The sequence below is a fragment of the Aristolochia californica genome, unplaced genomic scaffold, assembly GCF_029961685.1.
Source record: "Aristolochia californica isolate CCGP_79_NKW_82.1479 unplaced genomic scaffold, dmAriCali1.0.hap1 SCAF_6, whole genome shotgun sequence".
NCBI classification, from domain to species: domain Eukaryota; kingdom Viridiplantae; phylum Streptophyta; class Magnoliopsida; order Piperales; family Aristolochiaceae; genus Aristolochia; species Aristolochia californica.
Window position 1 is genome coordinate 37177864 of NW_027182257.1, and position 12308 is coordinate 37190171.

The following is a 12308-nucleotide window of genomic DNA, read 5'->3' on the forward strand; positions in this document are numbered from 1 at the left end:
TTTTTTTAGGATCTGCAGACAAAATAGGTGATTGGTGGGGGCCATGAACAAGGGGGCTCCACTATCTTGATCTACCTGTCGTTACTTTCACATCTAGCTCACAATAGAAGGCAATTCAATGGCACAATATACTTGGCCATTCGTCTCTACAGTCACTTAAAATTTTGTTTTAGTCACTCCATTCTATTTCCAATTTAAATTGTGAAGTTTGTCACATGAGTATGCACTAGAAGAGTACTTATTCCCCTCGCAGAGAACTTAAGGGTGTTGCTCCTTTTCATTAGTCCACACGTGTGGGGACCATTGAATGTTTCAAATATTTCTTAGTCTAAGTATTTCATTATTTTTGTTGATGATTTCTCAAGAGTTACATGGTTATTTTTTCTTAAATATAGATTAGAGGTCTTACCTATATTTAAATCTTTTTGTGCTATGGTTTCTACTCAATTTCATACAACCATAAAAGTCCTTCGATCAAATAGTGCCCAAGAATACATGTCGTGTGAGTTTGATTCTTTTTGTAATAATAACAGAATTATTCACCAAACATTGTAAACATCGTGTGTTTATATGCCCCTGCAAAATGGTGTGGTTGTAAGAAAGTATTGCCATCAACTTGAGGTTGCACAGGCCCTTCTACACCATATGTCGCTTCTATTGGCCATATGTTGTCCTAATGACATGAGATTACCATCTTCGGTTCTTAACGGTGCCACTCCTTATTCATATCTTTTTCCCAATGATGACATGTTTTCTCTTTCCAATGTGCGTCTTTGGTTGTACTAGTTTTGTTCATATCATTTCTCTTCACACTACTACATTAGATATGTATGTTACAATACTTCTCTTCAAAAAATATTGGTGTCCAAAGATGTGACATTCTTTAACAACCAACCATTTTATTCTCCTATAGGTGCCCCCTGGGTTCTCTCCCGTTACAGAGACCTGAAGCCTTTTGTGTCAATTGATGACTTCACTTCTCCAGGGCGCAATGATGTTTCTCTTCAATGCCCTAAGGCCATGGCTGACACTTCACCTATGCCATATGTCAAAGTAGATATCAAATTAAATATATTTTAGTCTAGTTTCTTTGTCAACAAACCGTTTGTGATTTTGAGCTATATTTTTGGAGATATTGATATCATAAGAATCAAAGGTCAATTATGCCAAAAATCTTTCTTTTTTCCTATTTTCTCTCCTATTATCTCTCCAAATGTGATTTGAGTTTCCTTTTCTCCTAAAATCCAAGTGTTTTTAGCCAAATTTGTCTTCTAATAAGAGATTTTTGGTCCAACTTAATTACTCCATGATGTGCTCGTTCAAGATATGCAATATCTTGCATCAAAGTTGTTTTCACGTTTTGTTTTTTATTACTTGGTTATATATCTTCTGCATCGTTAAATCCGAAAAATTGTGATCACCCCCCAAAAAATCATACTTGGTCAATGTTATTAAGTTCTACCATTACAATCTACCCTCGTTTTCCAAAAAAAAAGGTCAATTTGGAAATATGAGTGTTGCATGAGCAATGCATATAGACCCACTACCTATAGAAGATAAGAGCATGCCCAACATCCAGTGTGAGTCAAGTCTATTATTCACCCAAGAGTTTTTTTTTTTTTTAGCTACCATGAGAAAGTGAATATACTCTATGCCCCTTAGTTATGCTATTTTTCCGCTGTTGAACTTGAGCGGAGAATATTTCTGACTATGACCCTTTGACGGGAGTATGAAGCCTTGGCATACGACTAGGAGTGATTTTCTTCTCCCATATTGTGTTTTGTCCAAGTTGGGTCTCTATGTCATTTTTATCCCCAGTTTGAGAGGGAGAAGTAGAAGAAGTACAAGAAAAAAGTATTTTGTTCCACATATTGTGGTAATTTATGTGACCAAAATATTCAAGAAAGAATGAGCACAAAAGATGAAATGTTTGCATTTATGAAGAATTTTTTGTGACAAAGAAAATTGAAGACCAAGAATCCTTTTTATTGCAAGCTAAAGTTATAAACTCCAGTTTGAGGGGAGTGTTGAAGAGAAGATATAGAAGGCTTTTACATGACTCACACAGTAAAAATTCTCATAGAACCAAAATTAATGTGAAGTCTTACAAGAGTCTCACAAAAAGAGGTCTCACAAAATAGTCTCAGCTTAAAAGTGTTTTAGTTATGTTAGTCTTTTATTTATGTTGAGTTGTTTAATTATGCTAGGACTTATCTTTTAGTATTAGCCTTTCGGTGTAATTGGGACAAGGGAAATTTAATTGTAAATGGACTCTATTACTTTCCTCTATTATAAATTGAGGCTTATATACTTAGATTACATCAAGTCAATGAAATTTTTCTCTTTTGCAGAAATTCAACAACTACAAGTGCCATAGTTCGAGATTTTGATTCTACACTCAATCTAACCACTATATTTGCTTTTTACTTCTCCATATGATTAGATTGCCCACAATAGTTATGCAGTAACTAGAGGTGGATTTTCTATCATTAGGGGACCCAACCCAGTCAACATCAACAAAACCTTCAATTTCTATATGACCATGATATTTATATAGTAGTCGACCTAGACTTTTCTTGAGATACCAAAGGATTCTTTCCAATGCTTCCCAATGTGATTGTCGTGGTTGATGCAGATATTGGCTGATAACTTTGAGCTAATAGTAAATATTTGGTCTTGTGCTGTGAGATAGACCAGTTTCCCAACTAACCGTTGAAATTGTCCAACATCAACATCACTACCAATTCCTACACACAACTTAACATTAGGTTCCATAGATTTATCTGCATGCTTCCATCCAAGCATCTCGGTCTCCTTCAACTAATCAAGTATATACTTCCTTTGTGATAGGACTTAGGGGTGGCATCTAGCCGAGCCAAGCCTGAACCTACCTATGTTCGAACAGAACTTGATTTAAATATTTCGAACTCGAGCTCGAGCCGAGCCCAGCCTCGAGCCGAGCCCAGCCTTGAGCCTAAAATTGTTATCGATCTCAAGCCCAATAATTTTAACTGAGTTCGAGCCGAGCTCAAGCTTAACTTACATTTAAAACTTTTCAAAAACATATATATCAAATAAATTGTATATAAAATTATGTGTTAAGTTGGAACCAAGGCCCATCCCAAAATGACTAGCCCTTGTCGTCGGTCACAACCGAAGTGAGCCCACTCGTCGCAAATTCCACAGTTCACTCAGCCGCGCTACTATGATAAAATAAGCAGCACTCGCAGTAGGCATACACATTAGGTAGTAGAACATCGTTCCGGTAATAAGGCCACATTTTTCCCCTAAACAAGGCTCTATTATATAGATTGTAATGATAAAGTATATTTTTTGAAAGTGGAACATGATGAAATTTCGATTCTGCTGTAAACAAAACTTTCATTTAAAATAGAGAATCCAGAAAATTAAGTTCATGTTAATCAAACCTTCCTTCGATGCAGTATAGAGCCCTGATATGAGCCTGCATGATGCAAATTCAACCCCTACCTTAACTAAAATGCAACCCCCTCTTACGAGAGAGAGAGAGAGAGAGAGAGAGAGAGAGAGAGAGAGAGAGAGAGAGAGAGAGAGAGAGAGAGAGAGAGAGAGAGAGACAAAAAGAGGGGCACAAGTCAAGTGAGATCAAACTTTAGCTTCAGGCTAACCTAAGTGATTCAGGTCAAGCAAACACAACCAGTCAACATATCTCTTTGATTTCAAGTCAGTAACCATATAACAGTTCCACTTACTTGAAACACAAGAAAATCCTGATCCATGCAGTTAAGACAAAAAAATCTGCACTACCCTGAACGTTTTCAGTTATGAAATTGGTAAATCAACAAAAAATTATCAAAAAATCTTCTGTTCAGTTCCAGTCATATGCAGAAGAAAAAGATTGAATTTTTTTTTGTTGTCCAGTGGATAAATGGACTTTCTTTGGTTCCCAAGCAGAGTTGCCAGAGGAATAAAGGTATTGTCCCTGCAGCTGCCCATTTGACATAACCTCTTATTAGAGAATAGACAGATCTACCAGGTCCCACGTAGGAAATGGGGTGAAACATGGACAACAGCCAGTCTAAAGAAGAGAATGGAGTTGGGACTAATGCCCTACTTAAAAAGATGTAGACAGAAACAACATGAGGCATTCAAATAGCAAAAACCCTACCATATACAGCTTTTTTGGGATTTCAATATTGAACAATCAACAAGTCGATGAACAAAAAGCAGCAAAGGAAAAAAAGAATGGAGCACTGAACAGACCCTTACAAGATTTATTTATTTTTTTGAGAAATGTACATACCCCTGTACTTGAAAAAATTTCATTACTGAGTGCAACTAATGTTGGGAGTTAAGACGATCAGCAAAATCCCGTCCAACGCCGGCAACTTCGATTGCGCTGTCCGAGAACAGCAAGGAGAACAATCGATCGTCAAATATTGCCACTCCACTTGCTTGATGCTCAAACAAAGCAGAAACCGCGAGTCCGGTGGCCAGCCTAGGGACAATCCGTAAACAACTTGTAGCAAACTAGAAAAATACCGACCTGGATGAAAATTCCAGAAGAAGCATAACCTGATCGAAGAGAATACCGGGAAATCACGAGCTCGGAGCACAAAACCGAAAAATTACCCACGACACAGGGGAAAGGGGAAATAAATCAGGAACCAGAAGAGGAAACGAAGAAAAACAGAAGACCCAAAAGCGGGGAAACCCCAAAAAATCATGGAGCTGGCAGAGACGGATGGAATGGCTGAGAGTCCCGCAACGCGACTCTCTTCTCGGTCCGAGACTCCCGAAATCCCAAATCGGCTCACGAGCCGTCGAGCGGAACCTAAACTCGGTCGAGGGTCGTTAATTTAAACAAGCCGATCTTGGATATCGAGTTCAGGTCAAGTTCGAGAGCTCGAGCCAACTCAGTTCGAAGCCACCCCTAACAAGACTATACCATATTTAGAAATAAGAACTTCAATCCCAAGAAAGTACTTGAGAAACCTAAGGTCCTTGGTTTGGAACTTCTTATCAAGGTCTTTTACATGCTGAAAGCCACAAAGGTCACTGCCCGTAATAACAATATTATCCACATATACTGCCATAAGAATGTTGCCCTTAGTAGAATTTCTGGTAAACACTTTGTGATCATTTTCACACCCCTTGAATCCAAGTTTTGTTACCACAATGGTAAACACTAAGTAATCCAAGATAGGGTTATGGATACTATAAGTGTCATTGTGGTTGATTAATTTTTGCTTGTTTGTTTGGATTGCATTAATTGAAGTCAATCCCCCCCACCACCACCACCCTTAGCTTTATTCCTTAGTGACCTAACAAGTTGTTCTCCTAATTGAGGTCATGGAGGGGGGACTTGATGCCTATTGTTCACTATGCAAGGCCTTTCCAGATTGGGCTAGTTGGGGACTAGGACCTTTGTTGAGGGACTGCCTACACCTTTCAAGAACACCAACTGCCTGCGATATTTTACTAAATAAGGGTATTTTAGTAATTTACTTCTAAAAGTATATCTTGATCTATTATTTTTAATTTATTATAAAAAAATAAGGGACAAAGTGTATATAAATAGTTTACTTTTAAAATTATCTTATATTATTATAACCAGATCTAAGACAAATAGTTGTAACCAAACGATACTCTCATTCTTAAAGAGTTCTTCACCTACAAAACTCTTTGACAGAATAGAAAAGGGTTGGTCAATGCAGCCTACATTAGGTAACCCATACTCGAACCAACCAACCAAAAAATCAAACTACTGCAGGCGCCTATTCGTCGTCCCCAAATCACGCCCCGGGCTTTCAAGAAAAGCTTTGCCATCACGGAACTGCATTAATGGATTAGAATTTAGAGTTACCTTTACGGCTTACTTTATTTCACTTCATAAGCATGTATTATTTATCAGTTTTGTGCGTCAAGCTTCCCATTGGCGACTTCGTGGAAGAAGTCTAGAAAAGTCGGCACAGAAACTTTTCAGAGCCTGATAAAGTCTTCCAACATGTTCATGTAAAGGTGAAAAGAATGCAGATCTTAGTGAACCAAGGTTTTAGGCTTCCAAACGAAAAGAATCAACTCCGGCGACCCACTCGATTGCCGTTTCATCGTCCCTACTCAAACGACCCATACAAAATTTGAGATGACCAGCAAAAATGTAAAATAATTAACCATTTTCAATGGAATGAATGTTTTATAAAAGGAAGAAGAAGGGAACGAAACAAAATCGAATCAAAAGAAAAGAAAAAAAAAAACATCTTTTAGTTTGCTATTTCACTCCGGGAGTTTGTCAGATGCATCTTTAGGCCCTGTCCAATACTCTTTTACTGCTATCAGGAGTTTTTGCCTTTCCAAAGGTCCCTGTTCATGGTCGACAATCTGGCTTTGCCACCGCATACCATCTGTGATGCTCTTGATTTTCACCACCACGTCTACATCGTCTCTGATGATTACAGTACCCTCTGGCCTCAAAATTCTGTCCATTTCCAGCAAAATGTCTTCCATTTCACATCTGAATAGTCAAGGTAGAAATTAGCCTTCGAAATAGTATGAGAGAGAGGAGATTAAGGTGACATTCTGTGTTTGTTTACCTGCCGTCATACAGAATAAATAGCGAATCAGCGTGAAGAAGATCATATGTTCTTGGGTAAGTAGACATGGCCTCACACCTGTAAAAGTCGATACCAAATTTGATGTTAAAGAGTTAACTGTGTTCAGATTAGAACTAAACGTCGTAACGCTGATGTGTTAATTTTGGAGAAGATTTACCAATCCTGGTAAGTTCCGATCAATCCTCGCTCGTAGATGACTCCGAGAGTGTTGGGCTTGGCCTGCATCGGAACCACATTCATGACCCAAAGTGGGTCATCAATGAGAGCAGCAGCAAAACCTCCGAGACGAGCATTCATGTCCAGCAAATTCCGGTACCGTCCCTTCTGTGCAAGGGGGCCGATGAGACTCTTGTAACGGCTCACTCTCCTTCTCCACAGCTGGGTATCTTCTATGAAATCTCCAGCTGTAATTCCCTCCACGCTCCTGCTACTAATTCTCGGGGGCACGGCGGTTAACCTCTCCGGCCATTTAGCCAATTGTCCACCGGCAATTTCTTGAATGTTTTCTACTTCAGGGAGAGGCGTTATACAAGCTTCCATATCCTGGTACCTGTGAAGATCCGAAGCCACGAGTTACTAAACGCTGTAAATCAAATCAACAATGAAGTAATCGAACTGTTGGAGGAAAAGGGTTACCATGCGGCATCAGGGTCTCCCCGGAAGCAGAGCAGGGGACTCTTGATCACCTTCCGACTGCGCTGACAATGTATATGATTGGTGGGTTTCTGCCAAATTGCAATATCCCCACTCCCCTTGAATTTCTTCCAACACAGTGATTTGGCTACTTTCTCGATGGCTGTCTGCTCGGCATTCAGATCTTCCTCTGTTCTCTGCCACCCCTTGGAGTGTCTCTTCCAGTTGATCGGCGGGCCAGACAGTATCCAATACCCACCGGGTCGTAAAATTCGATCCACCTCCATTAGTAACAACCCGTCTGCGTTGCATATTCCGATTTAATTTGTAAAAATCCCGAATTTTTTGCTACAAGAAATCGAGCAAAGCAGTAGATAGTAGATAGTAGATACTAAATTGAAGTGAATCACTACCGTAGGCCTGCCAGGGAATGAGACAACGAGAACAATGGGCCATGTCGAATGCCCTCGATGGGTACGGCAGCCTCTTCGATGCCATCACTCCGATCATCGCCGGCACTCCGCGCTCCAGAGCGAACTGAACCTGTGCCTCGTGTGTATCTCTTGGTGCGAAGGACACGGCCGTTATGTTGCGAGATAAGAGAAATGCTCCCCAGCTCGCCACCTGCATGATGGAAGGTTTCCCCTCAGTTTTTTAGTAGAACAACAATGCGGTGTCGCGTCGCCGAACTGAATGCCGGTGAAGGCAGAATCTACAATTAATTGCGACCCAAAAACAGCGTAGAGCAATAAAACCTACCATTAATGTGATAAAAAAATTGATTCGATCCAGAAGAAATAACCGTGTAATACGAGCTGTATTAATGTCGAAATGAATATGGATTCCTCGTTAGTTTCAAAACCGACGTGTCTAGCACCACCTGGACTAAAGTTTCTTTCATCCTTGGACAACTGTTTTATACTAAAAAAAGACGAGATGCTTCCAAAGACGACCGCCTGTGGAAGTGTTACTGTTTTCATTGTTAACGACGATACACCAAAAAATTATGTATGTGACTGAGTCAATTCAGTCCCCCTCGATGACGAAACAAAAAAATATCCTGCTTGAATCCGTTCCCGTCTATCAAGCGTCGATTAACGGAAAAATTATTAAAGCTCCGGCTAAAATCGAAGAAAAGGAAGATATCTGATGAGTTGATAAAAGTAACGAAAGATCTTCCGAGCAAACCGGATTCGGCCGGCTCGGCGAATTTTAACAAACTTACCCCGCAGCCGGTGTCGATGGCGGTCCTGATGGAGCCGTCTCTCAGTGGAATGAGCCGTTCGATGTCGTCTATGTACGCATCGGCGCCGTTCGGAAACATGGTTCCACCGCCGGGAAACCGGAATTTGTCGCCGTCGACACGGATCCAGTTCTGGCCGGCCTTCTCTACCGTGAGTTCTCTGTGCGGTACGTTGGCGTACCACGCCAGGTCCCTACTCGCTGGCCAGGGGAATGGATTCTTGTAACCAAACGGCGCCGGAATGAGGCACTTAAGCAGCTCATGTTTCGCCGGACAGTGGCGCTCCCGGTAAATCAGCCTGTCCCGTTTGAACTCGAGTGAACGGTCGCGGTCTTCACAAGGCGTGTACTCGCTGTACTTGACATCGCAGGCCTCGTACTTCCTCGGTTGATCCGTTAACGACGATAAAACCTCAAGGCCATGGTGAGCATCGAAGTCGAGCGTCACTGAGGCGCCGGTGGTGAAACGCTTCCCTGTCTGACAGGGGGTTCCGAGGTTAATCGATTCAATCGCCTTTCGGGAGTCTCCATGCTGCCAGACGCCGAGAAAATAAGAAAAGGAGCAGAGAAGAGCGATCAGTCCGAGAGGAAGGAGGTTGGCTCTTTTCCAGTAGGGGTAGTAGAACTTCCCTATACCCGAATAAGGTACATAACCGCCTGCCATGGCCACCACTCCGCCTCTCCTTCTCTCTCTCTTCCTGAGTTCCCGACTTCCTCCCCTGTAGTTATAGCCGTCGAGAACTCCTGAAGGGTCACGAAGAGAAAACCTCCCTATCTAAGACGAAACAAGACGCTGTCCTACCTATAATGAAATTCGGAAGGATCAAGGTCGAAATAAAAGTTGCTTAATTCGGGGGTCTCGTCATCCCAGTGTGGGTGGGATTTGGTGAAGCACGCCTTCCCCGAATGGAAGCACTTGTGCAGGAATCTATTTATTTCAGTTTTGACATTTTACGACACCGGAGTAATTTCTCTCTGCTGGCGCTCACGGAGAAGTTTCAAGATCCACGTCTGACGGAATCGGAATTCCGGGAGGCCACCCAGAAATTCACACTTAAAATCGTTGGCACGACTCTTTACCTCCTTCGATCTACTAATTTTAATTATTTTTTTATTTTTATTACTGTGAAATTATTTCTTACCGTCGTGACTGTACACGCCACGGATGCGTGCTGGGATTTAACAGATTGCGTCTTTCAGGCTTCTCACCCTAGTACTCTCTCTTATTTATATGAGGAGTGAGTTTACGTGAGCGCATGTGCATCCGAGGAAACAAATTTAACTACGACGGGAATCATCATGAAATCTGAACGGTTCAGATGACGCCAGGGATTTGTGGGCCCAGGCGAGGAACGATTTGGTTTGTCTGAAAGTCGATAACGGGTTGGCTTTTGGACTCTGGATGGACAAAGTTGGTATATTGGATGAGACTGCTGCTAAGAGACGGAAATAGATGGAAAGGTATCCAAAGCCGTCTTCGGACTTGAGTTGGAGATTGGAAAGACATGAAAAAACATATCCATTAATTGAGTCCTTGTAGAAGATATTCATTGCCTCTCTCATCAAAGATCGGAAAATCAAATCTTTCCACAATTATTTTGGCAAAAAATAATTTTAAATCAGTCTTTGATTTATGATTTTATGCCAAACTTATTTTATTTTCATTTTTTTATTATTAAAAATTATAAAATAGTTTCTCATGGTTCAATTATGATGGGGGTTACATCTACCATCCATTATCCCAAGCTTAGCTTCAATGTAGTCAACTCATCCACTCTAATGGAAAAACTCTTTGTCATCTGTTGATTGTTGTCCTCTTCCAATATGACCTTCGTTTCTTCCGATATTTATTTCATTATGTAGAAAAGTCGACTTGAGAAGTCACCTTTTTAATTAGAAATTAGGGTTATCGATCTTTCTTTGAAGATATGATTTGTAATATAAAGTTTTGTTCTTGATGGGCGAATAGTTAGTTGATTGATACTTCATTTCGTAGCTTTGCAAGCTTCCTTCTACCTAACAATGGCTACTTTAGATGTCAAATTATCTTTATAAAAAAATAAGAATGAGAAATTATTTGTTTGATTAGAAAATAGAATTGAAAGGCTTTCCTTCGACATATAATTTCTGACATAAAACTCATCGAAACAAATAAATATTTCGTTGACAATAAGAAAATTTGTGATGTTGATAGATGATCATGAATTAAATTCTAAGATTTGAATTAAATTGTTTTCTTGGAGAAAGGACCTATTATTGGAACCCAAATTAGCTAGACCCTCACATATACCACTTGACCTAATTAATGTCCATTCACCTAAATGGGTATTTACCATGTCAATATGCTTCTAAACCTACTATAGAGGATTGCTTTTAGCCCTCTAACTTAAGAAGGGTCATAAATGTGGGAGGCTAATCTTCTTGTTTCTTTTGGCAGGTGACGAACAATGGGTTGAAGGACAATCCATGCTTGTTGAAGAAAATGAAGTCCTATAAGAATTGAAGGTATCATACCGAAAGAGTTGTCAAAGAACTTGTTTCCATGAAGGGAGGTTGTGAACATGATCGGGGGCGATCAAAGTACAAAAGCACCAACCTTGACATAATTCCACGTTAATTTGAAGGAGTGCAGAATCAACTCGAGGGAGAGCCAACATACCCCTTTTCCAATAAGAGCACGTTTGTGTTCGTGTTGAGCGAGTATGCAGTGGAGGAGGCAATTGTGAGCAAGTTTTGGAGGAGCCAAATTGACTTGGGTTTTGACAAATGATTAAAGGAGCACATCGATTTAGTAAGTGTTTCTTCTTGGCCTTAAAGGAAGGTAATCCACATTATTGCTATAGGAGAATGATATGCATGCAGAAGTGGCATGGGCGGCCCATCTGGGGGGGGTGGGGTGGGGTGTGGGGTGTGGGGTGTGTTGCGACCACTACTTCTGATGGCTTAGAAACACGAAACAGCCAAGGTGGGACAATAGCAACAACCACAACAACATGGATGCAACTGATAGATGCGTGTGCAGGAGGAAGGAGGCCACACACGGGCTCATGGTTGCAACAAGCGTGCACCCAAGGCAGGTGTGGTGGGTGGCCAAGGCAGACACGTGCATGCACTTGCAGGGGCAGCAAGCAGTGGCTGGTTGACTAGCTGTTTCGGTTCAAATTTTGAAATTTGAGTTTGGGACCTATCCAAATGAATTTGTATGGTTTTTTTGAGTGATTTTAGGCATGCATAATAATGTCAAAATCTCGTAGGCTAGGGGTTTGAATATGAGATGCTTATCTCTACTTTGCCTACAAATAGGCTTTGTAAATCAGTTGTTAACATCTCATATTCGTACAAGAGATTCCCCATTACACTCAAACCTGAGTTTCTCTTCCCTTTGGCTTTATTTATTCATAGACAAGAGGTTGACTAGCCTACTTTTCATTCGGATCAAGCTAGGCCACTTGTTGAAGGACTATGAGCAATTTCTTGCTCAATCTAGTTGTGTGACAACTTGTATTAAAGCTAAGGACAAGTTCTGACAAACTAATGTTGAATTTACAGAAAAGATAAATACTTCACTAACTTGTTGTAATTTGAGTATAATGAGTCTCTATTTATAATAGAGGAAACAAGTATAATCCAATTACAATTAAACTACCCTTATCCCAATTACACCCAAAGTTAAACACTAAAAGATAAGTCTTAGAACAATTGAAAAATTGAACATAAATAGAAGACTAGTATAACTAAAACACATTTAACTGTGACTCCTTACTGTGAGTTTCATGTAAGACTCTTCCATGTTTGTTTTTCAACACTCCCCCTCCCCCTCAAGCTAAAGTTTATAACTTC

General features: G+C 40.5%; 1 protein-coding gene across 1 annotated transcript; it reads right to left on the bottom strand.

Moving 5' to 3' along the window:
• Positions 1-6125: 6125 nt before the first annotated feature.
• LOC137933924 (probable methyltransferase PMT16) lies at positions 6126-9359 on the bottom strand. The gene is made up of 6 exons (XM_068778044.1): positions 8452-9359; positions 7640-7850; positions 7230-7527; positions 6751-7143; positions 6573-6650; positions 6126-6493 (listed from the first exon to the last, which is right to left on the bottom strand). The coding sequence occupies exons 1-6, from the start codon at positions 9130-9132 to the stop codon at positions 6256-6258; spliced, it is 1899 nt and encodes a 632-aa protein (XP_068634145.1). The 5' UTR covers positions 9133-9359; the 3' UTR covers positions 6126-6255.
• Positions 9360-12308: the final 2949 nt, after the last annotated feature.